This window comes from Ambystoma mexicanum, chromosome 6p (genome assembly GCF_040938575.1).
Source record: "Ambystoma mexicanum isolate Mex_15411 chromosome 6p, UKY_AmexF1_1, whole genome shotgun sequence".
Taxonomy (NCBI): Eukaryota; Metazoa; Chordata; class Amphibia; order Caudata; family Ambystomatidae; genus Ambystoma; species Ambystoma mexicanum.
In genome coordinates this window covers 1366159890-1366187296 of record NC_090935.1, presented here as the reverse complement: position 1 = coordinate 1366187296, position 27407 = coordinate 1366159890, and the positions used below count along the sequence as shown (strand labels likewise).

The 27407-nt window shown below is 46.8% G+C and overlaps 1 protein-coding gene across 17 annotated transcripts in view; it reads right to left on the bottom strand.

Moving 5' to 3' along the window:
• Positions 1 to 27407, bottom strand: part of MPDZ (multiple PDZ domain crumbs cell polarity complex component) — a 1735289-nt gene that overhangs the window by 684868 nt on the left and 1023014 nt on the right. For all 17 annotated transcript variants that reach the window (XM_069626067.1, XM_069626068.1, XM_069626072.1 and 14 more), the window contains 2 exons: positions 21247 to 21339; positions 14126 to 14303 (listed from right to left, as the gene is read on the bottom strand). In XM_069626067.1, coding sequence (XP_069482168.1) covers positions 14126 to 14303; positions 21247 to 21339 — 271 coding nt within the window. The remainder of the gene's footprint in view (positions 1 to 14125; positions 14304 to 21246; positions 21340 to 27407) is intronic.

Sequence of the window (27407 nt, the reverse complement as noted above, 5' to 3'; positions counted from 1 at the left end):
AAGTGTTACAAAAGTTATTACTTTCTTTAAGTTGCCGGTTGCTCCTTTACATAGTATATAGCTTGCTTTACTTACTTTGAATAGAGTTCCACTCTTCTTAAAAGTATGTATGTTGTTACTGTTTTATTATTCTTAACTGAATCAGTGTAAAAGATTACCAATAGGTTTACCTACCTTGAATAACTGATTGTCATTCTTGAAGCGCACCATTTGATTTTGCTTTCCTTGATCAGCTTAGTGCATTTCTAAATCAGTCTTGGAGTTAATGCATGTCTTCGAGTTGTTGGTAGCCCCTCTGAAAAGTATATAGGTCCTTACTTACCTTGAACCGCCGATTGCATTTCTTAAAAGTCTGCTAGAGTTCTTATTGAACTTAGAATTGTATAATAAACTTCTAAAAAATATCACTGGTCCAACTATCCATTTCTGCATTAGTAATAGATAAAAGGTATGCACCAACAGATTATACTGACCTTAGATAGCTGCTGCTCTTCTAAAATATGTAGCACTGGGTTGTGCTTTCCCTGAACTGCCGTAGAACACTTCTAAAATAGTTTCACTGTAGGTATACCTATCCTTGAGTAGTTTTAGGACACTAGGTAGTATATCGGTTAGGTTACTCCCTTTGAACTGTGTTTTTAAAAGTGACATTGGTCAGTTAATTGTATCCATTCTTGATAGAGGTAAAGTTACATGGATTGCAAGAGATACTTGTAACCAGTGTTGGTATAACTGAGTGACTCTGAAAGTGAATACCATTGTATGTTATAACCATTGGGTCTACTACCCTTTATTTGTTCCTGAATGTAATCAAAAATAACTAACTAGTTTTACTCCCCAAGAAAAGATGAATACCATTCTCAATGTTTTATAGGTTTGACTCACCATTATTTTAATTTGTTAATTTACTGCAAATTTGGACTAAGGGGCCAAGGGGGACAGAGGAGGATAAACAACAATAAACGGTCCTACTAGAACTTGTGGCATTAGGCTTGTGCAAGTGCAGCAGGCGGAAAGGGCCGGGGGAGCCAGTGGCAGGACAGGGAGAATGGAAATAAGCAGAGTGGGTATGCAGGAGGAAGGGGGCCCATGGGGCTTGGTAAGTGCTAGGGAGAGCTTGGAGGGCAAGTGTGCTGGGGGATGGGATAAGGGTCAACTAGTGCGAGTGGCGGAGAGGGGGGGAACAGACTCAGTACTCCAGTCAAGGAAAGGTGCCCAAAGGCAAATGCTGGTGAGGGGGAGCAGAAGTGGACGGGTCGAGGGAAGGCCTAGTCTCTGTATGACTGTGAAGGGACCAGGCAGCCAGTCACAGCAACAGCAGGGGGGGCATCAGCAAGCAAGTGGGAGGGGGAAGGAGGAGGAGAAAAGGAAGGTCTTGAAGAGTTTCCTGAACTTAAGGAGATCCGACTCAAGTCAGAGGGGCAGGGAGGACATTCCAGAGGGAGGGTCCTGCCGAAGAAAGATTTGCCTGCCACTCTCTGCTTGGAGAAGCGTCTGACCTGCAGAGAGTTAGAGCGGGGGACCGAAGGACTCTAGCAGAGAGGTATTTATGGAGAGAAATTTGGATATAGCGCTTATATGGACCCTGACTGCTTAGTGTAATCTAAATAAGGTTATATTTTTAGTACTTACTACCTCAAGATTTATCTGTGCATACTTGTATTTGAATAAACCATTTACTTTTACAATACATAGTGTTTCAATGTTTCTGTCGACCATATGTATGCTACAATTTCTTTGTACCAAGCTACTGGCCTCTCTCCCTCTTAAGATAAGCCTGGCCGCTCTGTCTACGCAACCAAATGTTCTCAGGTGGTACAGCCTCATACTAAGCGTGCAGTTTTTGTACTTCCTCAGATATGGTTCTACGAAGCCCTTAGTTGGACTTTAGAAAAACTGTCCTAAAACGGTAATTGCGGCTCCGGTAGGGGACACAAGGATTGCAAATGACCCAAAAATGGTGGCTGTATTTCCTTAAGTCCTGAACAAGATGACTTGTCCTTTATTAGGCCTTCTCCTATCTACCTGGGTGGGGGAAGATCCTGTAGTTCCTTTGTCTTAGTCAGGCTTCCTTTGGAAAGCCCACAAAGGGTCTTTGAGTGACTGCCATGACAGGAAATGGGGAAGGTTAACTGAAAACCCCCAGTGCTTTGTCCTGCCAGGTTCCTGAGAGAAACCAGTTCTGACTGGGAGGCTGGCTGTCCCCATTGACCAGCCATCTCAAAATGGTTAAATGGTGCATGGGACATGACTGGTGGGCTCAGCCAGTGTCCCTGGGTACATTCCAAGGTCCTAGCTGCAACCCAGAGTCGACCACTGGAACAGAAGTATTTGAAGAAGAATCCCGAAGGAAGACAACGCCAGCCACTTCCAGTGGCCGCCAGAGCTCGAGTAACTGCTGCTGTCCCGACCTCGTCTTCTGAGCGACAGGGAAGATCCAAACGAGACTGCTTCCTCCCAGGAACTGTTTGGCCTATCCAGTCCAAAGACAAACTGTATTTTGCGCCATCCCTGGAAAGGCTACAACTTTCACAGCCTGCAATTCACCAATACCTGGGGTCTTGTGTCGCATCACTGTGCATCTTCCACCGAAGCCTGGTTTCACCTGGAACTTTGTGGGCATACTTCCAAGCCTGCAGTGACTTCAGCCAGCTGCCCAAAGTCCTCTCAGCCAAGATGAGGACCAAGAAAAGGAGAAGAGTCACCCGCCGCAACAACCATCCTTCAACCAAACACGCCAGAACCGAGAATATCCTTTGCTGGGCATCTGTCTGCACGAGAGCTGTCACCAGATCCATCAAAGTCCCAGTCTTCTGTCGCCAAGACCAAGAAACCGGTTACCAGGTCTACTGTCGCCTCACTGCTGGAACCGTCCGGCAGCAGCTGCTTCTTCATCTGAAGGTACGGTCCTGCTACTGGTATAACTTACCTTGACTGCTTCCTTGATCCTGAGATCCTGGGGGCTGTAGATTGCTTGAATATTGCACCCCTCCAGATCCCCATTGATTTACATTGGGGTGGACAACCCATGGTACCCTAAGCGGTAGAAACGGCCTGCCTTAGGACATTGGTCCTTGGGTCAACCCTACAAAGAAACCTCTAAGTTTCCTTGACTAAAGAAACACCCAACTGTACTTACTTGCAAACATGAAAAGAGATCCTGTTGGACTCTGCCATCCTTAACCTTGTACTCGGTTTCTGCCTTTTCTGCTCAACTCCTAACCATTGGTGGCCTACTACCCCGTCTGAACATTGTGAGACTGCAATTAGAGTGGGATGGTTTCTTTAAGACAGGGTGGAATAAAATTACTAACAGTTATAAGAAGTTGGAAAAGTATGCCTCTATGTTTCAGATGGTTTTACTATGTGATTGGGATATATGAAAATCTATTCTAAAGTTACTACCCATGTGGTTTATTAGCTAAAGAATATTTCAAGTGTTCTTTTATTGTTTTACTGTGTTAAAGTACTTGCATGACTTGAAAGTTACAACAGTGTGCCTGACAACTACATTCGAAGCATGCTTTTCGGACTGACCGCTTCCATGGACCTTAAGCAAATTGTGCTCTCCCGCACACACAACAAAGGCAACACCCTAGACCTAGTCTTCACATCATCTCCCTGCATCACCTATGCAGACCCTATCCCACTTGACTGGTCTGACCATGCTGCCATCCCATTATCAGTCACCCACTCGACTACAGCTCACAAAGGTCAGGCTAAACGCCCTCTCACTCAACACCACTCATTCAAAACCTTCCCGGTCAATGAGCTGGAAGCAAACTTTGCAGACTTGCCCACCACAGGGAATGCCACGGGCCTCCTGGAATTATTGAGCAACTCTGCTATGAAACTGGTGGACACTGAGGCCTTTCTAAAATCCAGCCAGCCAAAGACCAAACCATCCGTCTCATGGTACACCCCCGACCTAGCCTCCAACAAACGCTCAATCAGAGCCCCAGAGAAACGGTGGCACAAAAACCATAGCTAGTGAAACCTCACCAACCTCAAATACCTCAGCGCAAACCGTAGGATTCTGATTACGAGGCCAAAGCTGTTTACTAAACCACCAACTTTGCGGCACCTTCCAATAGGAGCAAAGCCCTGTTTGAAGTAGTAAAGCATTGTACCAAACCCTCACCCAAACCTGAGGTACCAGCAACTCAGGACAAATGCGATGGAATCAACAAATCCTCAATTGAAAAAATAGACAAAATCTGAGAGACCATTGAATCAACCTCTCACAACATTAGCATCCCCTGCACCCCGGCACGCACACTGCCCCTCTGGACCGCATTCTCTCCTCTCTTTCCCCCTGGATCTCCAAAAAATGACTGCGCCTCTCAAACCTACTTCTTACTCTGATGATGTAATTCCGGCCTCCATCATTAAACAATTGATGGGCCCAGCACTCAGTGAGCTCCCCAGCATCATCAATGCCTCCCTCGCAGAAGGATCGTTCACGGGCACCCTCAAAACTTGTCTCATACGACCACTTTTGAAAAAACCAACCCTAGATCCAGACGACCTAGCCAACTACTGGCCCATTCCGAACCTCCCGTTTATTGGCAAAAACTTGGAAAAGGTAATTGCTACAAAACTATTCGCCAGAAACGAACAACTCCACCTCCTAAATGACTATCAATCAGGGTTCTGCACAAGTGTAGCATTGAGACAGCCACCGCCCAGGTGGTGGATGATGCCCTCCAAATCATAGATAGGGGTGACTCCTGCCTCCTCATCCTCCTTGACCTCTTGGCTGCATTCAACACTGTCGACCACCGGATCCTTCTCTCCTGCCTTGCTGATAGGATGGGATTCTCCGACACTGTCCTGAATTGGTTTACTTGCCAATTCTCAGAAAGACACCAGGCTGTTCGAATGAACTTATTGCATTTTAACCAGCTCCAGGTCTCCCTCGTAGTCCCCCAAGGTTCCATCCTCTCACCAATCCTTTTTAACCTTTACCTGGAGCCTTTGGGCATTCTCCTCAAAGATCCCAATATAGCCATCCACCAATAGGTGGATGATACTCAGTTGTACATGAGAGTAAGTAGCGCACAGGACATCATTCGTCTCCGAAATTACCTAGCCATCATCCAGTCATGGATGTCAACTGCCTTCCTCAAATCAAACCCATCCAAGGCTGAATTTGTCCTCATAGGTCCACCCCTAAAAAACAATTGGTCCAACAATGGGTCAAAGGGTGGACAGTCATAATGTCGAAAAAAAAATGTCGACAGACAAAAATGTCGACAAAAAAATGTCGAAAAAAAAAATGTTGACTTTTTCTTTTTTTAATTATATATTTATTTTAGGGGTTTGGGAGCTAAAAAAAGGGAAAAATTAAAAAAAAATTAAAAAGGGGGGTTGGGGGGGAACCCCCCATATTAAAAAAAAAATGCATTGAAAAAAAAAGTCGACATTTTATTTTTCGACATTTTGACTGTCGACATTTTGACTGTCGACATTATGACTATAAACCGGGTCAAAGATATGCGCTTAGAAAGACTTGACCCACAATTCTCAAAGACTCATCAAAATCCTTAGACTTCACTATTGATGACAGCCTGTCCTTCCAGACAAACATAGCCAAGCAGGCCCACATAGCCTGGCTCTGAAGCTCTACCCTTCGAAATATCAAACCCTTCAGCCCACTGTAGGACTTCTGAACCATAGTACAGGCCCTTGTGGTCTTGCACATTGATGGGGGAAATGCTCTCCTGATAGGGCTCCCAGCTGCTCACTTGGCTCCCCCCTAAAAGCAATCCACCACGCTGCAGCACGTCTTATTACAGGAGCACAGAAATGTTACCGAATTTCCCCCATCCTACGTGAACTACATTGGCTTCCACTCCAAGCCAGGATACTGTTCAAGACTGCATGTATCATCTACAAAACAGTCACGAGTAGCACATCTAATCTAAGAATAGCCGTATTATCCTAGCAAGAGCTCTAATCCTGTCCAAATTGGAGTATTTTAACTCCCTATATATTGGTGCCAACAAACACATTGTCAGAAGAATACAAACGAACAATGCACTTGGAGCTGCCCTAGCACATTTCAGAGATCAGACGACAGAACAACTGGCTATCCAGCAGTGACAAAATATGGCTGAAAACTGCCCCTCTCGCAACGCTACCTTACTGAGACATTCAATAGAAAATCTTTGAGCAGGCCTTCCAGAATAGCCAATACCAATCGCCTAACCGTTCCCAGATTCAAACTATCCAAAGTGGGGGGTAGTAGCTTCCCTGTGAAAGCAGCACAGCTTTGGAACTCTTTGCCCCCTCACTTGCGAGCTGTCCAAACTTAGGTACAATTTAGACAGAACCATATCAACTTGATGAAAGATAATGACCAGTAATTCACTTGTATCCCATTTGACTCATACTGTAAATAGACCTCAGAATGATGTGTTAAATTAGGCTCCCGTGTGTATATTGTTACTTCTGTATTATATGCATCTACCTTATCTTGTATACTATGTATTTGTTTATCCTCACTTGTACTTATATGCCCATTTAGAGTGACGTGTTAAATTATGCTCCCGTGTGTATAGTGTTACTCTGTATTATATGCATCTACCTATCTTGTATATTATGTATTTGTTTATCCTCGTGTACTTATATCCTCATTTCTGTAACTTAAGCTGAAAGTCTCCTTGCATCTTCTGCACCCCGATACCTTTGGGTCTGGCGCGCATTATAAATAATAAACAAACATCAATGTACCTGGAGGCTAATCTCCACATATCTGGTGGCACACACTCCTCACGCAGCAAATCGACCAATCAGAATGAATCACAACTCATCTGCAATGAGAGGACCTGCAAACAATTCTCTTCTTATGTCATTGACCAATCCTCTGGAACTGGATCCCGGTGTCGGCTCGGAATGCCCCCACAATTCTTCAATTTCGCAAATCTCTCAAAACATGACTCTTTCAACGACTCCTGACAAAGGACTAATTCCACAGGACTAATTCCAATGGATGCACATACGAATGGACAGACCTTGCAGTACTGTACTACTGATAAAAGATGGCAGCCCAAATGCTGGCTACCCACAGCGCTACGCTGCTCTTGAGCTAGAGCCACGCTTTAAACAATCCAGATTAAATTTTTTTTAAAAAAACTAGTGTATATAATAAATAAGGAACAAGTTACTTACCTGTAACTGTTGTTCTCCAGCATGGGTCTGGCATGGATTCACATGCTCATGAATATTCCCCGTCGTCAGGCTGGGAATCCTCGGTAAAGAAGAAAAAACCAGTATCAGTTTCGTTTCTGATCTGTCTTTCGTAGTAATAACCAATCACTGGTCTCTGCGTCATACTGACCACAGCCAATGACTGCCCTCTACCTAAGCACCGCCTCTGGCAGCCATCTTCAGATTTGGAAGCACGTGAAGTGGCAGTATGACCAAGTGAAGAGCCGCAGAGGGGTAGGCGGGAGGGTTCGCATGTGAATCCATGCCAGACCCATGCTGGAGAACAACAGTTACAGGTAAGTAACTTGTTCCTTCTCCAGCATGGGGTCTGGCATGGATTCACATGCTCATGAATAAAGAATACATAGCAGTACACACATGCACAACCACGGGAGGTGGCAAAGGCTCAACATTAAGCATCACATCAACTCAACATTAAGCATCTTACCTCCTCACCAGGCTCACCTCAGGCGAACAGGTTGCGCAGCACTGCTTGGCCGACCCTGGACTCCTCCCTGGAATCCCGGTCGACGCAGTAGAATTTCGTGAAGGTGTGCGTCGACCTCCACGTAGCAGCCCTGCATATGTCCAGCAGGGGCACACCAGATAGGAACGCCGTGGTAGCTGCGATCGCTCTGGTGGAATGGGCTCTCGGACGGCCAGGCAGCGGTCGGTTTGCCAACCGGTGACAGTACATGATACAGCCGGAGAGCCATCTGGAGATGGAAGCCTTCGAGAGAGCCTTCCCCTGATTGACAGGTCCAAAGTTCACAAAGAGTTGTGACGTCTTCCGAAACCCCTTCGTGCGGTCCACGTAGAACTTAAGCGCTCTAGCTACATCCAGCGAGTGCAAAGTCCTCTCAGCCGGCGACGAAGGCGACGGGAAGAACACAGGTAACACCAAGGGTTCGTTGAGATGGAAGTCCGACGGTACCTTGGGCATGAAGGAGGGGTGCGTCCTGAGCACTACCCTCGTGTCGTGGAAAGTCAAGTACGGGGCCTTGCAGGAAAGGGCCTGGATCTCTCCCACTCGTCGTGCGGAGGTGATGGCCACAAGAAAAGCTGTTTTCCACGATAGAAACTTCAACGGGGCCGAGTGCAGAGGCTCGAACGGAGGTCCCATGAGCTTGGTCAGCACCACGTTGAGCTCCCACGCCGGGGCCGGAGCCTTCACCGGCGGGAACGATCTGAACAGTCCCTTCATGAACTCTTTCACCAGACGATGAGACCACAAGGACGTCCGCCCCGTGGTTCTGGTGTATCGGGAGATCGCAGCAAGATGAATCTTGATGGACGCGTGTGCCAAACCAGCTTTGGCCAGCGTCGGCAGGTACGGCAGTACTTGGGGAGCCGTAATCCGTAGAGGGTTAATCTTCTGTGCGTGGCACCAGACAGAGAACCTCTTCCATTTGTGTCCGTAGCATTTAAGAGTCGAGGACGCCCTGGCCTTTGCAAGAACCTCTCTGCAATCGGCCGGTATGTCGTATCCTCCAAACTCTAGCGCTGCAGGAGCCAGGCCTGCAAGTTCAGCGACTTCGGGTCGTGGTGGAGGATGGCGCCTCCTTCCCTGGAGAGTAGATCCGCGTCCGCCGGCAGCTTGATCGGCGGGGACGCTGACAAGTCCAGAAGGTCCGGGAACCATATCTGCCTCGGCCACGCAGGTGCGACGAGGATCATCCTGCACCGTGACCTCTTGAGCTGGTTGACGAGCCGGATTAGCAGAGGCAAGGGAGGGAACGCGTAGAGGAACAGGCCCTCCCAGGGGAACGAGAAAGCATCGCCCATGCTCCTCGTCTGGGGAAACCTGCTGGCGAACCTCCGGCACTTGGTGTTCGTCGCCGTCGCGAACAGGTCGATCTGGGGTGTGCCCCACCGTCGGAAGAGGCGATCCACCAGATCCTGCCGTAGTTCCCACTCGTGGCACGAGCGCAGCTCCCTGCTGAGTGAGTCGGCGATGGTGTTTTTTATCCCTGCCAGATGAAACGGCACCAGAAAAATCCCTTGGGCGACGGCCCAATGCCACAGGTCCTGCGCCTCCTTGGACCGCGCTGGGGACCTGGTTCCGCCCTGTTTCCTGATGTAAAACATGGTGGTGGTGTTGTTGTCGGTGAAGATCCTCACCACCTTGCCCTTGAGGGACGGAAGGAAGGACCTGAGGGCCCAAAACACTGCACGGAGCTCCAGGACGTTGATATGCAGGGACTTCTCCGTCGGGAGCCAGAGTCCCCTCGCGTGCAGATTTTCGGTGTGCGCTCCCCACCCTTCCAGGGAGGCATCCGTGGTCACAGTCTCCTGGTGGGCTGGGGTCTGGAAGTCCATGCCCGCCGTCAGATGCGCGCGGGTGCCCCACCACCGTATCGCTCGTCGGAAACTCTCGTCGAGCTTGATCCTTTCCTCGAAGCTGCCCGTCGTCTGGATCCAGCGCGCATCCAGGAATTCTTGCAACGGGCGCATCCGGAGCCTGCACATGGGAATGAGGTAGATGCAGGAAGACATCATCCCGAGGAGGGACTTGATGGATCTCACTTTGGCCGCGTCGGCCACCAACATCCGTTGCACCTTGCCCAAGATGGTCCTGGTCCTCTCCTCCGACGGGGAGGCCAGAAGGGACACTGTGTCGAGCCTCGCTCCCAGAAACAGTGCGACTTGCGCGGGCACCAGGTGGGATTTGGCGTAGTTCACGGAGAATCCCAGGTCCGTGAGGAGTTGGACGGTCCTTGCCGTGTGGACCACGGCGAGCTCCTTCGTCTTGGCGCGGATGAGCCAGTCGTCCAGGTAGGGGTAGACGTGAATCCCCTCGCGGCGCAGCTGCGCCGCCACCGGTGCGAGGCACTTGGTGAATACCCTGGGTGCCGACCGTAGTCCGAAGGGAAGGGCTTTGAACTGGTAATGACGCCCTTGGACCACGAACCTGAGGAATTTTCGGTGCCCCTTTAGGATGGGAATGTGGAAGTAGGCATCCTCCAAATCCAACGACGATAGGAAGTCTCCTTCCTCCAGTTGACCCAGGACGTGCTGGAGGGTGACCATCCGGAACTTCTGCGCCTTGATGAACTTGTTCAGCCGTCGCAGGTCCAGGATGGGGCACCATCCTCCCGTCTTCTTCTTCACGAGGAAGTATCGCGAGTAGACTCCGGAGCCCCGAAGCCTCTTTGGGACGAGTTCGATGGCGCCCTTTCTGAGCATCGCCTTTACCTCCAGGAGAAGTTGAGGGACGTGAAGTTCTTTCCTGGCCACGGGGGGGACGCGCGGGCACCTTCTTTGAAACTCGAGCGCGTGGCCCCGGGCCAGGGCGTCCAGCACCCAACGGTCGGTGGAGATGGACTCCCACACGCTGACGAAGCCCGCCAGCCGGCCTCCCACCGGGGTGCTTCGGTGGGGGCCCGACCCCACGGCCGGTTCAATCCTGCTTGGACGCGGCCTTGCCGCCTTGACCTCCTTGGCGACGACGGCGGGGTCCGCTAGACTTGCCTCGTCCTCTGTAGGCCTCTTGCGACGACGAGCGGGCCGCTTGACGGTAGGAAGCGAAACCGCCGCCGGAACCTTTGGAGGCGCCCTTGCCTCCGCCGCTCCGAAAGGGCGTCCGTCGTTGCTGCAGGACTCCAAGGGCCCGGGCCGTCTCAGTATCCGCCTTGATGGCCTGAAGGGAATCGTCCACTGTCTTCCCAAACAGGTTGTTCCCGTCGAAGGGCATGTCCAGGACTCTGGTCTGGACGTCCTGCCGAAAGTCCGTAGCTTTGAGCCATCCACGACGTCGAAGGCAAACGCCGTTGCCCAGCTGGCGGAACCCAGTGTCGGCGATGTCCGTCGCCACGGTGATGGCGTGGTCCGAAGCCACTTCACCTTCCTGGAGGATCTCAAGGGCCTCCGCCCTCTTGTCGTCCGGCAGAAAATCCAGCAGGGGAGCTATCTTGTACCAGAGCTCCCTGTCGTAGCGGGCCACGATAGCCAAGGCGTTGGCCGCTTTAATCGTCGTCGCTGCCGACGAGATGACTCTACGTCCCATAGCATCCAATTTCTTTCCCTCGCCGTCCGGCGGGGAAGTCGATGTGGAGGCCGCACCCCCCCCGCTTTCTTCCTGGCTGCCGCGGAGACGACGGAGTCCGGGGTAGGCTGCGCCCGGAGGCATAGGGGGGCCGTGTCCGGGACCCGGTACTTTTTCTCGTACCGGTCTCTTCTAGCTGGCGTAGTGGAAGGGTTCTTGAGGAGGGAAAGGCCCTCATCCCAAATGTCGTCCAACAGAGGCACTGCGAGGACCGTCTTCCTCTTGGCCTCGCGCCGCTGATAAAGGAAGCCTTCCTTTTTCTTCTCCTCAGGGCAGAGTTGGAAAAGCTCGGAAGCCCTGGAGATCATGGAGTGGAAAGATCCGATCTCGTCGGGCGGAGAAGCCCTGGTGGGGGGCGACGACGGAAAATCCTCGTCGTATGCCTCGTCGTCCGTACCCGTCGCTGCCGTGTCAGTCCCCGTATCATCCCCTCGGGTGGACGGGGAGGAGGGCTGGACGGGGCGCGACGGCTGAAAAGGAGGTGGAGGATGGATCCTTCTTTTCTTTGTAGGGGGAACACCAGAAGGTCCCGGTTCTGGATCCCCCGACGGGAGAGGTTCCTCCGTCGGTAACGGTAGCCTCGTCCTTATCTCGGTGCATAAGGACTGTATGGCCAACAAAATGGCCGCCGAGTTGTCTCGCGGCGCTGGCAGAGGGGAATCCGACGGGCGAGCAGGGGCCCCGTCGGTATCCTCGACGATGTCGTCGTCGTCACCCGCGTCGGGGTCCATTCCGACGGGCTGGCCTTGTTCCACGCCTAGGCCGTGGCTTAAGACCTCGATCAGCTCCTCTTCTGAGGTTGAGGCCGAATCTACGACGACGCCCTGCCCCCCCTTCTTCTTCCCCACGGAGGGTTTCACGGGGGTCCTATCGATGGGCACAAAAGAAGACTCCCTCCGAGGAGGCAGGGAGATTCTGGGCCCTGAGGTCGCCACCACTGGCGCAGCCTCCACAGGCTGAGCCAGGGCCGCCGCGACCGTTTCGATAGAGGGCTTGGTCGGATGGATCAAGGCCTTCACCACCTTAGGTGCGCTCACCGCCTTATCCTTGAGGGAGGGGGCACTGCCACGCTCCTCCTCTGCCTTAGAGCTCGACCGGGGCCTCTCCAGGAGCTTCGCCGGGTGCTCGGCCTTCCTCTTACCCGACCCAGAGCGTTGGCTCGTGGTTGATGGTGCCGGGGAGGGTGCGCCCTGCCTGGCACCCGTAGAGCCCGACCGTTCGGCGCTCCCGGTGCCAGCGGACTCGCGGTGCTTGGCCTTATGTTGGGCCCCCGTCGCCGGGGCGCCCTCAAAGGTCTTAGAAGACCGCTCGGATTTCTTCTTCTTCTCGCCAGACGGGCTCTTACCCTCCAGCCAGTTGGCGAGACGTTGATGACGGTCCTTCATGGTCCGTTCCGACATGTTGCCGCAAAACGCACAGTCCTTCTCCACGTGCGTTTTGTCCTCATGAAGGCAGTAAAGGCAGAAAGAGTGTTCGTCTTCCTTAAAGACGTTCTGCAGCTGGCATCCAGGGCAGACCCTGAACAGATTTCCGGGCGTCGAGCTTCCCTTCTCCTGGGCCATCTCCGAGACCGGGCCTGAGAAGCTTCTGGAGTCCTCCGAAGTGTAGCTCGACGAAATCTTCACCCTTGAGGGGCACAGACGAATCCGACACGGGTCCCCGTTGATCGGATGTAGGATCGGTGGAGCTTGAGGCTCTTTTGACCGAAAGAATTGAAGTTTTTTGTGAAAAAGCGCGAAAAATAGCACTAACGCTCGAGAGCAATAGCACGAGGATCCCAACACATGAACGTGCGGTAAAAATCTGAAGATGGCTGCCAGAGGCGGTGCTTAGGTAGAGGGCAGTCATTGGCTGTGGTCAGTATGACGCAGAGACCAGTGATTGGTTATTACTACGAAAGACAGATCAGAAACGAAACTGATACTGGTTTTTTCTTTACCGAGGATTCCCAGCCTGACGACGGGGAATATTCATGAGCATGTGAATCCATGCCAGACCCCATGCTGGAGAACTATTTTAAATACAACTTCTAAGTGTATCAGAGTTTCCTTGGATTAAGTGTATGCTCCAAGTTCTTTGTACCTCAATACAGCATTCTTCACTACTTAGACGAAGCCTGACTGCTCGCCATTCAACCAAACCTTTGTTTGTTTCTGGCCCAAACTAAGAAGTGTAACCCTATTCGCCTAAAGTGGGCTTTTCCAAGTTCTATCACAGACAGCAACTTCTGTAAAACTCCTTAACAGTTACAAATGTCACTGTTCTGTCCAACTTTAATGGGTCCTTTTTCTAACCTTCACCCCAATCACATTCAGAGCAGCAAAGTACAGTTGAGTTGCCTGCATACTGGATTTCACAATTACAGATAATCCTTTTTGGAACCTACACAAAGAAAAGTCTTGATGTGAACCAAAATGTCTACCATTAGTGTAGTTACTATGTTAAAGTATACTGCCAGTGCTGGTACAACTCTTGGGTCAATTTGCAGACCATAAGGCCCCCTAAAGGGCCACACACCTAGAGGAGTTATGTCTGCAGTGTAACACTGTTCTCAATGACTCACAAGAAAGATAGAAGAATAGTTTTTCAGTTTCTTATAAAAGTTCTTTTTGGCCCTGCCCTACCTTTCCTCCCAAGGACTGTCTCTCAACTATTACTTCACTATGGTATTCCTACACCAGTCTCCTTTCTTCTCCACTCTTCTTTCATACACATTCTCTCTCTTCTCTACATTCCATCGTCTGGTCTCCTCCAAATAATAATCTGCAAATGTTGTTAATTCAGAAAATCACTTGAAATAATCAGGATAGTCACACAGTGCTTGAAAAGTCAGGAAGTGTGAGGCAGCTCAAAGTAAAGAGTATGTACCTCAACTATCCGATCTCCAGTCTTTAATGTCCCATTTTTTCCAGCAGGGCTATCTTCCAGAATGTGTTTGATGAAAATTCCTCTCATCACTTCTCCATTGCTTAGCCGACTCCCCATCCCTCGACCACCAACGATACTTATTCCTAGAGATTTGCCAGGTTCTCGCCAAAGTTCAATCCTAAAAAGAACAGAAGAAAATAGTATTTCAATAATGCATTGACTAACCATTTTTTCGAAAGCTCAGCTATTTTCAAGACCGTATCCTTTACCAAAAACCTGCATGTAAAACTTTCCTTTAAAACCGCAAAAAATCAATAAGGCTTCAGAAATGGAATGCTTACATTCAGAAATGTATTTAATGAAGATGCCCTTTGGTGCACCAATACCCATTCCTGTGCTTAACCATGGAACATTGGTTCACACTCAACACATGCACTTACTTTCCCTTTCATCTATCATTACACTTAATTATATTACGCTTTATTTGTGATCTTCATTCTCCCAATTTCTTCTGCCCAATATCACTATCGTTTTTTATTTTCTTCTGCCCCTCTCTAACTCGCTCCTGTTAATCCCCTCTTGGCATTGGTGTGTCACTCTTGTTTTCTGATGCTCTGTGCTTTGCCTTTCTCGGAGATAGGTCACCAACCTCTTTTTGCCCCAATGGGTGCCCATCAATGGCCTCACAGGCAGTTTCTCTACTTTCGTCGCTGGGCGTTAAGTAGGATTTGTACAATCCACCCTGTGTTTGCATTCTTCCAGGGTAGCGTATTATTGGGAACCGAGAGAAGACATGGATGTCTAGCTAAACACAATCAAGGTAGGGTTGCAGAGCAGTAATGCTTAGACTCAGGGTGTGAGGGTGGTCTAGGGCTACAATGAGACACACACAGATCACTCCAATAATTCAAGTTAGACAGAAGATGCACAAAAATAAAAGCATTTTAAATTAGGCCTTTGAATACACTTTAAGCAATGAAAACCTCAGGCTGGTATTGTCACACAAATATAAGTTATACACACACACATATGACAAACATTACATACATGTAATCATCTTTCTGATGCTTGTATCTGCTTATATTCACATGCTTTGCATAGGCTGACATTTAGCGGTTGGTGCAGAGTATTGTATGATTTATTTACGATTTCAAAAAGGGGCGTCGAAGGGGCGTTTCTGTAATACTGTCCTTACTGTGACGTGTACTCTAACCATGATCCTTCACGCTTCAAGGTCCTCAGATTGTATTTTTCTGACCTGGGGTTGCATGAAGTGTACAGTGAAATATGAATGTGAAGAATTGTGTTGAAAAACCCTCACATAAAACATGTTGTCTATGGTACTTTCTACTCCCAACGAGGGGAGGATGTGTGGGCACATGTGAATCTAAGCAGATACACGCATCAGAAAGACGATTACAGGTATGTAATGTCTGTTGTCTGAGGCTTATGGATCTGTTTAGAGTCGCATGTTTTGCATAGACCAGTGGTTTGGTACTCTGTGGGAATTTTTATCCCACTCAAGAGCGGGTTACTTTAACTACCCCCAGCTTCACAATTAACCTAGACTTTTTAAATTAGCTTACACTATTTGTTTTGCTTCTTTCTTTCCCTGAAGACAAGGTTGACAATTAGATTCCCACTTTGATCAACACAAGGTTACTTGCATGTATGATTACTGTGGAAACCGTGTAGGTTACTACACCAAAATGTGTAAACACTGTTGTTTTGTCTCAGGGTTTTTGTTCTTGTGTTTTCATATAACTGTGAATATGATGTAATATTTAACAAACAGTACTAACACACCTTTTGATTTATACGCTATGATGTGGTTAGTATTGTGCCAAGACATAATGATATTGTGTCCATTTGTTGAAACGTGAATATAATAGGTGTAAATCCAGCCAAAGGACTGGATCTGCTAAATAAAAGCAGTGTTTTCTGAGCACAAATAAGTGGTGTTTCAAGATGTGTGTATGGAATTTAGTTCCAGAGTAAATTAACCCTATTATTGGATACTTAGCTTACTCGTGAAGCACTATATTCCTTAAATGATAACAGATACAGTACAGTAATGACTATCTAGGAAGGGAGCATACAATATTTGGCATGTGGTTGGAGCCCCCCATTTTGCTTTCTATGTTGCATAGACTAGCAAGCAGTACCAGATGAAGGTGGTGGGTCAATAGAAGGAACAGTGGCAAATAACTGTTTGAACAATGCCTGTCCCACTTGTGAGCCATTTCTGGCTTATGTGTCAATACAATAATGTTGGGTGAAAGTGTGCACTGAACTCTGTGTGACTGCCCTGCAGACAGCCTCCAGAGGCACGTTTGTCATGAATGCCAATGAAGCCCCTTGTTAGGTAAGGTTTTCATATCAAGAATACATCTTCCTGACCTGCGACAGCCCCAGAACCTTTTGCTTTGACTAGGCAACTATTTAACCTTGTCCCTAGATGAAAGGGAATCTTTTATCCCCTCTTGCCTAGTATTTAACTCTTTATGGGTGACCTTTGTATGTTCCTCCAGTGTATGGTTCAAGTTACACCCTCTAACAACGTTTGGGCTTAGGCTGGGTTGCCTCTATGGACTCCCCTGTTAATTTCTCTTTTATGTACTTGGGTGAACTGCAGTTCCCAAGTAGTAAAGAGGGATTTTCATCCCCCTTTACATTTTATATAGTGAGCCAGCACACCCCACCTTATGGGTGTTACAATTGCAAGCTTCCTTGAATGGCTGGTGGCAGTGTAACTACATTTATGACTTTTTAGTCTTTATTAGTCGTAGGCCTCAATAATGCACAGATGGACTACCATTTTGCTAAAATGGTGGGCTCCTTTTTTCACCATTTTGAGTTTGCTTGTTGTTTCCAAGGTCTTCCCCCGCCATTCTAGGTGGGAATGGGAACAAGCTCAGTGGCTGTTTTGCCTTCCACGGGAATCCTATGGATTCCTCCTCCAGGCTCCAGAATGTCTGGAAAGTCAGGAAGCAAGGGAGGAGTCCAACACACTGCAGCCCTTTGTCCTTCACCTTGCCTGAAAGGAACAAACTTGCAGTGGGGGTCTGGCTGACATGATTGGACAGCCAGCTCGCCCCTTGCTTTAAACTGCAGGGAAGAGAATGCTGAGGTTGTGTTGTAGTTCCTGATAAATACTATGAACCTGGAAGCTGCTGGCAAGTCGACCACTAAAGCTGAAACCGAAGAGGAAAATTAAGAAACGACGGCTGTAGCGTTTCCAGTGACCAGAGAGCCTGCTGTGTAACTGGAGCCTGCTGTCACACTTCCTTCAATTCAAACTGGGGATCCCAAAAAGGACGACTCTGAACCAAAGCATGGTTTGCTTCACTACACCCAGGAAGAACCATACCATGTCGTACTGAAACCTTGCAGAGGGCTGCAATACTCCAAATACCCTGGGACCTCGAGCCATTGTGCGGTGCATGGTCTTCCGAATTCAGAATTTTCTAAAACCTTGTGGGCATCCTGCTGGACCTCCAGAGACATGAAGAGAGTCTGAACATTCCTCTCATCAGAGTGCTGGACCTGGCAAGTGACGAGAATCTGACTCGCGATATTCAGATTTTTTCTGGCTCCTGAAACGGGCACCAAAACCACAGAGCTGCATCCAACCATGAAGTAACTCTTGCCTAGAGCTTTCTCCATTGATCCCAGCTGCAACAGACCTTCCAGTATCCTGTCTTCTGTCTTCATGATAAAGGAATTCAACTACTGGGTGTTTGACTGCAGATCCTGAAGTCTCCCTTGCTGCAACTTCTTCTGTGCCGAGCAAACCATGCGAATAACCTCTTGCCTAGAGACTTTGCAGTGATCCCTGTTGCAAAAGTCTTTCCAGTGTCCTGTCTTCATGATAAAGGAATTCAACGACCAGGTTTTTGGGAGCAGATCCTGAAGTCTACTTGCTGGAACTCTTCTCTGTGTTAAAGTACTGTGTTGACTGGAGTATTTACTTACCTTAAGCCTTTGCGATTTCTGTAAAGCTTTGGGGTGTGTTCTGTGATTGGGAGTCCTTTCACCCAATTCACCCAGGCCCACTGCTGCAATCCTTCTATGGTCTCTTCTCAGAAGTCCCTGCACCCTAACTAACTTTGAACAGTCTTCCACAGGACTATTGACTTTTGCCTACAACAGAACCCTATTTCACCCTGCCTACAGTTGGAACTTAGACCAATAGGATCCCTCTTCTGCCTCTGAGTGCACTCTAGTAGGGAAGGACTGGATAAGTAAAGGATTATGTCTTGAAAAGTATAACAAGTGTTTAAAAGTACTTACTCCTGAAAGAGTTGGCTGGTAACTGTAACTCTGAGGGTGAACAGTTACAAAAGTTCTTACATACCTTGAATGTGTGTATTGCCATTCTGAAAAGTATATATAAGGGTAACGTTTGTGTATGAGTGTCCTCAATTGGGTCTGGCTTCCCCAGACTTGCTGTTAGAGTGTCTAGAATATGTCTGCCGTAGGTTATAATTACCTTTAATTTGCTTGGGTCGTCCTGCTACGGGAGGGTCCTCAGGATCTTCCTGGAGCTCGGGTCCGGCTTAAAGACGATGCACTCATTTCTGGTGTTTCTGACCCCTGGCACTCGGTTCCAGCAACAGCAAGGAAATACAGCCAGCAGGGAGAGGGTTCCAGAAAAGTTTGTCTTGGGGTCAGTTGATCCCACCAACCCAAAGGAAGAAGTCGTTCGTTCCGGGCTTCTCTAGTTGATATGAAGTTGGAGCTTTGGCACTGCAGCAGGGTTTCACTGGGCAGTTCAACGGTCCAAGCTTCTCTTCCAAGTTCTTTCATCGGATGTTTCTTCCAGTGATCGACTCTGGCTTCTGTTCAAGAGACCTTTCCTTTTATACAGGTTTCTTCCAACCATGCACAGCCCAGCTGTCACTCACAAATCAGGGTGGCTGTCCTGCAATGACAGTCAGCCAGCCAATCAGCCCTGGGTGCATTCAGGTAAACGAGGAGACTAAGGACAGGGAGTTTCAGGCACCTCCCTCACTTCCTGACCTGCCAGACACACTGGAGCCAGAGGTGGCTTTCAGCATTGAAAGCCGCCAAAGATAAAAGGAACAAAAAGGTCAAACCTGGTGTTTCATGCAGAGTAAAACCCAAGAAAGACTGCACAAGCAAAAAATAGCGAAAACAGAATACAGGGCCATTTTGACAAAATGGGCATCTATGGGTGCAATACTGCAGCTGAGGATTCAGCCTGTGGTAAAAACGCACAATGGTAGGAAAATTAAACCACTGCCACCAGCCATTAAATGTAGTGAGGGCAACATAAAAAATGTAACATAAGTTAGTAGGAAAAAGGGCTACAAAGTAACCTCCCAGTACTTCCACATAAGATGGGGTGTACTGGACCTACATAGGAAAAACAGGTAAGTAAAGTAAATTTCCCTTTACTACTCTTGGGAACAGTAGTGTACCCAAGAGAAGGTATTTAAACCTTATGAGAAACCCAAAGGACTTCTCTGTGACACTGCACTGAAGGTGCTGTGTGTCACAATACAAAAGGTGATGCCTATGGAGTTTATCAGGCTCCAAAATCACAGCAACACAGAGTCCAAATCAGATAAAAAATACATGAGAGAGAAAAAAAGGTCTCACTCACTCAGGATGAAGATAAAAAGTCCTAAAGTCCAGCAAAAGAGCAGGGGGTCTCTAAAGGTTGAAGGGAATTAGCACAGAAATTAGAATTCTCCCGAACATGGATGGAGTGTCAGCGTATCCAACTGGGTAGGATGGAAATAGGTGTTATAGGGAATTGCCACCCTCATATCAGGAGGGTTGATGACCTTAGAAGGGGAAGATTGATAGGAATGACCGGGGTTGTTATTGTGAAAGAAACAGGTGGGATTGTGGGAATGGTAGTGTTTAGTCCAAGTAGAGTGGGATTTAAGGACAGAATAACCAGAGGGACGTGTAGAAGAAGGATTACGAATATTCGGATAGGGAACAGGAAATCAAGAATTCTGAGAGAGATTGTTTCTGAATGCAACAAGGTGTTCGATCCTAGGGGATTTGTTATATACGGAGAGGTCAGTAGATTTGGGTAGGAGAGGTTTAATGGGAGGAAGGGGGGTAGATGTGGTACAGCCCTCAAATGCCTCAGGGATCTCCCCCTCTGCCGATATAATACCGCATCTCACCTGGGCTATTCCCCCAAGCATAAACCCGACTTCCCTTACCCAGGTGATCCACCCTCGCTCGTCCACCACCAGGGTTGGAATCTGAAATCGCCAGCCCGTCCCTGGTCACATGACTAAGGGATTCTCAATGTCTTCCTGGGAGAATACCCTTAGGTTTCTCATACACCTCCAAAGGCAAGATCGGCCCCACTCATACAGACCAGCAGTGGTCCAACCAGGGACTAATGTGGGTCTCATGCAAGCATGCACAACAGACATTCAAGCACCAGTATGTGGATTGGGACCAGACATTCCCGGCCACTTTCTGGGAACCGATACACATGGCCCTGAACTAGCCAGCGAAAACCAAAGCAAGTGCATGACCTCAAAAGGAATTTCCCGACCTGGCACGGCAGGAAGAAGGATACAGAACAAGATGGCCAAAAGAACAAGCAAGAACCTTGTTGCAAAGCCATGTAAGAACAATAGCCATAGCGAGTAGCCAAAGGCGGTGAACTAAAAGCTAAAGAAAAGTACTGCAACAATAGTCAAATTGCAACTGCTGCCACCAGCTTGTCTTTAGGCACATCTAAAGTAACGAATTAAATCCCTTTGAGTGTATTCTAGGGTGATACAAAAGTAACCCCATTGCACTGCATTTTAAGTGCATTGTGCAATGATAAATCGTTACTCAAAAGTAGTAACAAAGTCAAAAAACGATGGGAAGCAGGTTCCCAATACTGACAGCCTTAAGAACTGGTCAGTTTCCCCATAACAATGAGCACAAATGCAGTGAAGGTGAATGCTTCACTTGACTGGAAAAAGTCAGGACATAATTTAAAAACAAAAGCAAAAGGTTTGGGGGTCCATAGAAATGGTGGGAAAGTTGCTAAAAAGAGAAATTTCTCTTAATAGTTATCAGTGTATGCACCAGTAAGTCTAAGCTACTTTGTAAAAAGGGTATTTTGTACTCACCGTCTGGGCTGATTCCAATTACTGAACCCGGCACTCTGAAGTTCACTCTCCTCTCCCTCACCTTCTTCGCGTTCAGGCAATTCTGGAGTTTCCCTGTTTGTAAATAAGGGCAGCAATTCAATGATAACCTATTATTCAGAAAATTGATTCAAGCGATTTGATATATGCTATTTTCCTGCTTGTTGTGGAGAAAAGCTCAAATCACTTTTAAGCTTTTAACATTTCTTATGAAATTGACAGTTACCAGTAATATCCTTCTATGTGCAGTTAATCTTTTCTGTGTTATACACATTTGAAAATACACTGATATCCTAGATATAATTATATACAAAACAAATGAGCAGTCCAGAAATGAAACAACAACACATGCATTAAATGATATCAGTCTTGGAGCAAGCGAGACAGAATTGCACTACTAGATGCTTAGAAACATAAAGGTGTTGCACAGTGGTCAGAGACCACTAAAAGAGTGCAGAGTATGAGACGCAGAGCTGACAAAATTAAGTGGATAATTCCAGGACCCAATTGTAAAAATTTAAAGTCACAAGCTAATAGATAGGTATAAAAATTCACTTGCCACATTAATTGTACACATACACACAGAACAATATTTTGCACTCGCCAAGAGTTAATTACTACTAGCCAATGGTTAGTGGTGAGTACAAATTGTGTGTCCTGAAGGAAACATATAGAACATCATATCCACACCTATCCTCAAAATGTGCACTCACCATCAGACCTTGGCAAGTGATAATTTGCATGTGGCAAGTAAAGAAAATGCTGTGCTGTGTGAATGTGCAGTACTCAAGATTAAAAATGTCACTTTTCACTCTGCACAGCATTGTTTATTATTTAGGGAGGTCACATATGAAATGTTGTGGTAAATTTGGGTTCACAAAATAGAACATGCAACTCCCTCACTTTTAAATTAGTGACAATAATTCTAAAGACCTGAGGCAGATAATAGCAGAGCAGGAAGGGGTGGGAACAGGAAATAAGGGGCTGTTTTGCGGATTAGCACTTGGAGTGGAATGCAGCCCTCCTGCCAGCCAATCAGGATGCAGGCCTTTTGGGCAATAATCATCTGTACGGCCTCAAATCTTGATGGCTGGCAGGATTGCACTCACTCCTCCAACTGCCTCCCACTTCGGCCCTCAGACCACTTACCAGAGTCGTCATCTTTTTTTGAGCCACTACCCTCATCAGCTTTGCATCGACTGGCATCTGTGAGCTTTCCAGGCAGCCGCCTGTGCCACTGGACTCTAAACAAGGTTGTATTACTATGGGCACACGTCCAGTGTGCATTTATTGCTCATCAGAAAGTGTTCTTTCCATCTTGATTCTTATGTTTTACATAATGCTGGTCAAAGCATAGCATCCGTCCGACAGCTAAACACATTAGGTGCAATTATGTACCCGGAGCCCTCTTTATTCACCCTCACCTTTTCCTCTGGCCCATAATTCTGACTTTCCAAGAATATAACTAACTGCATTGGCTAAGGGTATATTGTTAAAAATAAAAAAAATAAAAAAATAAAAATACTCTGAAGTCTACTGTAAAGGTGTCACCTGAAAAATTGAACCGACATGATACAACTTCTGTGAGATTGTGAGATTATTCAAATGAAGAACTTCAGTAAGAGGTGAAAATGTAGATGAACAGAGAACATTAACAAGCGAACGTAAAGGATCTTGTAACAACTCCTTAGCTCTGTTAGTCTGGGTTATTTGTGGATAAACAGATCCATCTGCACTCTCAAATACAAAATGACCGGAAGGGGGCTCCAGAAATATTTTAAATCTATTGAGCATCAACGATCCATATGCTGCTGAAATTACCAAGTCATTTTTCCTCATGCAGATAAGTCCCCAAAACTCATATTTCTTCCACCAGAGAAATATGGTATATTCCTCAGCGGGCTCCTTCCTATGGAATAGCCTCCCCCTGTCCCCCGAGCAGGATCTTCTCAAATTACAAAAGCCCCTTAAGACTTTAATCTTTTCCTCCTCCTTCCCTTCTTCTCACGTCTGCTAATCCCACAGTTGCTGCGATTGGTGCCCTGGGCCCTTATGCATCCTCCGGGCCCTGACCTCCCACACCAATTCTGCCCAGCTCCCGTCTATCCACAGCACTTGCATCTGCACACCCTCCGTCCTGGAGGTATGCACTTACACCTCCCGCGGTCCAGTCCATGTAGCACTCAACATTCCTAGCACTTCATCTGTGGCTCACCCATGAGCTCAGACTATCCAGCACTTGCCCCCTCTTCCCTCCTCCTTGCTGCACTTACACGTTCGGAATACTCACAAGACATAGTAGCTTTGTCCCTTCTACCTTTTTCCTTCCTCTGCTCTTAAATATTGTGTTTTTAATGTATTTCCCACCCTTGCTCCCTCACTGCCCTATGGGCACTTTGAAACAGTATTTTCTTAGTGTGTAAGCGCCTAACAAGTGAACAATAAACAATAAATTGAGTGTTGAGATAATGCTCTAATGGTGTAATTTGTTGAGTGCATTTAAATGCCCCAAACAGAAGTCCCTTGCGCATGAGTGGCAGGATTTTAAACAATGAAACAAAAATGGCCTGGCCTTTGTTTTTGTTTTTCAAGTAAAGTTAAAGATCCACGTGGAAAGGGGCCTACCTATCATTACCAATGGAGAAGCAGCATTTTAATTTAAAAAAGAAGGAGGAATCAAAGGTCACATGGAAAACAGGATTTTTAAACATTGAAAACAAAAACGGCCTGCAAATGTGTGTGCAAATAAAAATGGTTTGAAAAAGTAAAAGTGGAACAAAAATCACTGCTCCCAGAAAAATGTGAGGAAAACAAAACATGAAGTGTGGGTTGACAAAGAGCAACGTATATTATGTTTCACCCACAAAACTCCAGTGACATTTGAAGAGCCACTTGGTATTCATGGAAAATGGAAGCCCAAGGCAGACCCTTTTGCTGGCTGTGGGCAAAACCTCACAAGGAAAACTCCCACTCCCAGACTGGATGTCACATCTCTCATCTAATGACCAACCACAATAAGAATATACTGCGAAAGGTGTTGAAATTCAGTGTTCTCCAGACCTGCTGGCTCTGAAAGCAATGGTTATCCTTGGCTGGAGCATGACTAATATGTGTGAAAATGGGGGCACCCACTTCAAGGAGCATAAGGCAGATCGATTTAATCTATGTACCATTTTTATGCAATTTCCAGGAGATTGTGGGGATATAAAATTCATCTTCCTGTGAGCATGTTCCAAATGTGAGAGTTGGTGAGCGGGTGGAAATTGAAATTATGGATATGCTTAATAACTTACATATTCATAACTGTTGTGCCTTTCATGGAAATGGCAGAAAGGTGCCACATGGCCGGGCTACATGATACAGATTTGGTGGTCAGCTTATCTAATTCCCCATGATTAGCTAAAACAGAAAATATGTTTAGTCAGTCAGTTGTTAGTAAAATTTTGAGGTTTTGATACATAACTCGTTTTTGCCAAAGAGTTGAAAGGAGAACAGAGGATGATAACAAATGAGAATTGCCATATGTTGCTCCAGAACCCTAAACCAATCCTGACTTGGAGGCTGGGTTTGGGAGGAGAGAGAATGTTAACTGTCCAATCCTAGTGGCAGGGATTATTGCAGGGTCAGGGTACTTCCTCAAGATTGTAAAATTGGTGGTGTCATTGCTGCCTTATACGGGGGACTGCACTAGGACAGAGGGACAGAAAGACAGGAAGACAGAGAGAAGAGACAGACCACTAGGAAGGCTGCTGAAACTTACCATCTGACAGCTGTAAGGAGACACCAGAGGAGATTGCTAATAGTGCATCTGGGTGGAGATGTCTATCTCTAGGAAGGCCTCAAAGCTGACTGGGTCCTGTGGTGGAGAGCGGGAGGCCATCTTTAAGAGTGGAGAGACCAGACCCATGCTCTATCTTTCCAGAATGTCTTGAGATGCAGCTGGCTTTCCTGAACCTTAAACAGAGGCTTGCTATGTAAGTAGAACTGAGCCCAGGGAAACCAAAAGGTGAGGGGAGTCCGTTTGTCATGAATCCTTTCCCTGTGAAGATCCTTAGCCTATTTAACCAAAAATATAAATTTAATTAATTCCCCATTTGGCAAAACACTACAGGGTGAATTTTGTGAAGATTCGAAATTAACAAAGCTCACATCCCAGTGTGTGCTGAAAACTATAGCCTATCCATTAATTGGGTAATTCCTGTTGTCCAGCTGACACCTGCTTCTTTAAGGAAGAGGGGCGTCTTTGTTCTTAAATCATTTCAACATTTTTATCTAGCTTCCCCAACACAACTTTTCAGTAAGGGGGGTCTGAAATCCAAATTTCCCCAAAGCATTCCAATTTTTCTGTCTGACTTCCCAACATAGACCAAAGCAAGGGGGATCTGAAAAACAAAGCGATAAATCACCTTGTGTTTATTTTAAACCAAAAGTGTGGCCGAAATTATGATTGCCATATCTATTTTTACCAATCTCAAAATCCTACTGCTACCCTTTTAAGCCTGCAGGAAAATCAAAACCGCACAACGTTACATAAGAGCCTTTGTTATTGATCAGTGTAATTATTTTGTGAAGTGCAATTTGTAGAAAATTAAGAATTGTGATTGTGTTGTTTTTAACTCACTTTTATGATTTATTTATGCAGAGAGAAGTAGATTGTGTTATGGCATGGATAAAGTGGTTTTTGATCTTTTCATGCCAATTTCTATTACTTTTAATTTAAATAAATACCAACATATTTCCTGTACACTGGTCTTGTTCTTAGCTGATTAGCTCAGGGGAGAGGGATCCAAGGGGCACGATATGTGTCTGAGATAAGGCTACAAAAAATAATCTGTTAAACAGTTTGTTGCATAACCAGGTGTTAGGAAAGATTGCATGCAGTACCCTTTGGGTGCACTACAACAACCCTGACCTCCTGGCAATAGGAACCCAACCTTTGGTATAAGTAGCGTGTTGAGCAGCTAGCCTTGTATCATGAGGGGTCGATGTGAGCTGTAGGGAAGTTACAGAGAGATTCACAGTGACAAGCATTCAAATGAACTCTTACACACAAGGTTTCTTGATGAAACAATTATTAATTTATTTAACAGTCAGAGTAAGCCTTCTTTAGAAGGGGGCAATATAATAGTAACACACAAATACACTCCAAAATCCACACTCTTAATATTACTAAATCGGTAAGTACCATTTTGGGATGACACACAGACACTTCCTACAGCCTCATGTGACTTTAGTAACTAGGACACTGTGGACATTAATATACCACTGTTTGTATTTAGAATCAGACTTAAGAGTTTGGCAAAGAAAAAGGTTATTAGAACAGAACAAGAGATCATACAAATATTCTGAAGCAGGTAAGTACTTTTGGTAACCCCTAATGCAAAGTTAGTTAACCCCTTCATGGACGGAGGATAAAACACAATGTCAGAGGGCAGAAGAGACATTCAGGGAGCCAGGCTAGGCCAAAGACAATTGGGCAAAAGTCTAGGTGAGCTGAAGCACTTCTTGCAGGTAAGTAAAAGTCTTGCACAATATTTTAGAAGTCTTTGTAGAAGAGAAGAATTCAAAGTAGGGCCATAAGATTTTTAGACTTGTGAAGTAAAGACTTGTGAAGTAAAGAAGCTATCAGCAACTCTACAGAGCAACCACAGCAGGTCTCACCAACAGAGAACAAGTGTAGTTAAGTTCTCTTAGACTGTACAGTTCCTTTAGGTTGAAGAAAAAGGGCAGCAGATGACTTCAGTTCCTGGGCAGCTCTGTAGATCCTGGTGTTCCTGAGCCTCAGTCGTGGGGACAAGAGGGAAGACGTCTGGGAGCTCCTGCACAGCAATGGGATGGTCACCGACCACAACCGGCAATCTTCAAACAAGTGGCACTTCAGTGTTTCAGCTCCTCGCATCTACTGTAAATAGCAAGACTGTGGTTCCTGGCTATCGAGATGGGCTTTCCTTGCAACAGGGGTCCAGCACTCTGTTGCAGTGGCTCAGGCTCGGTCAGTCCTGCTTCCTGGGAGTCCAGAGGATATTCCTGGAGCTCTTGGCCAGCTTAAAAGCCACGCACACAATCTGGTGTTCCTCTCTCTGGCTATTCGGTTCCAGCAGCAACTGCAATGGAATTTCAACCAGCTCCGAGAGGATGTCCAG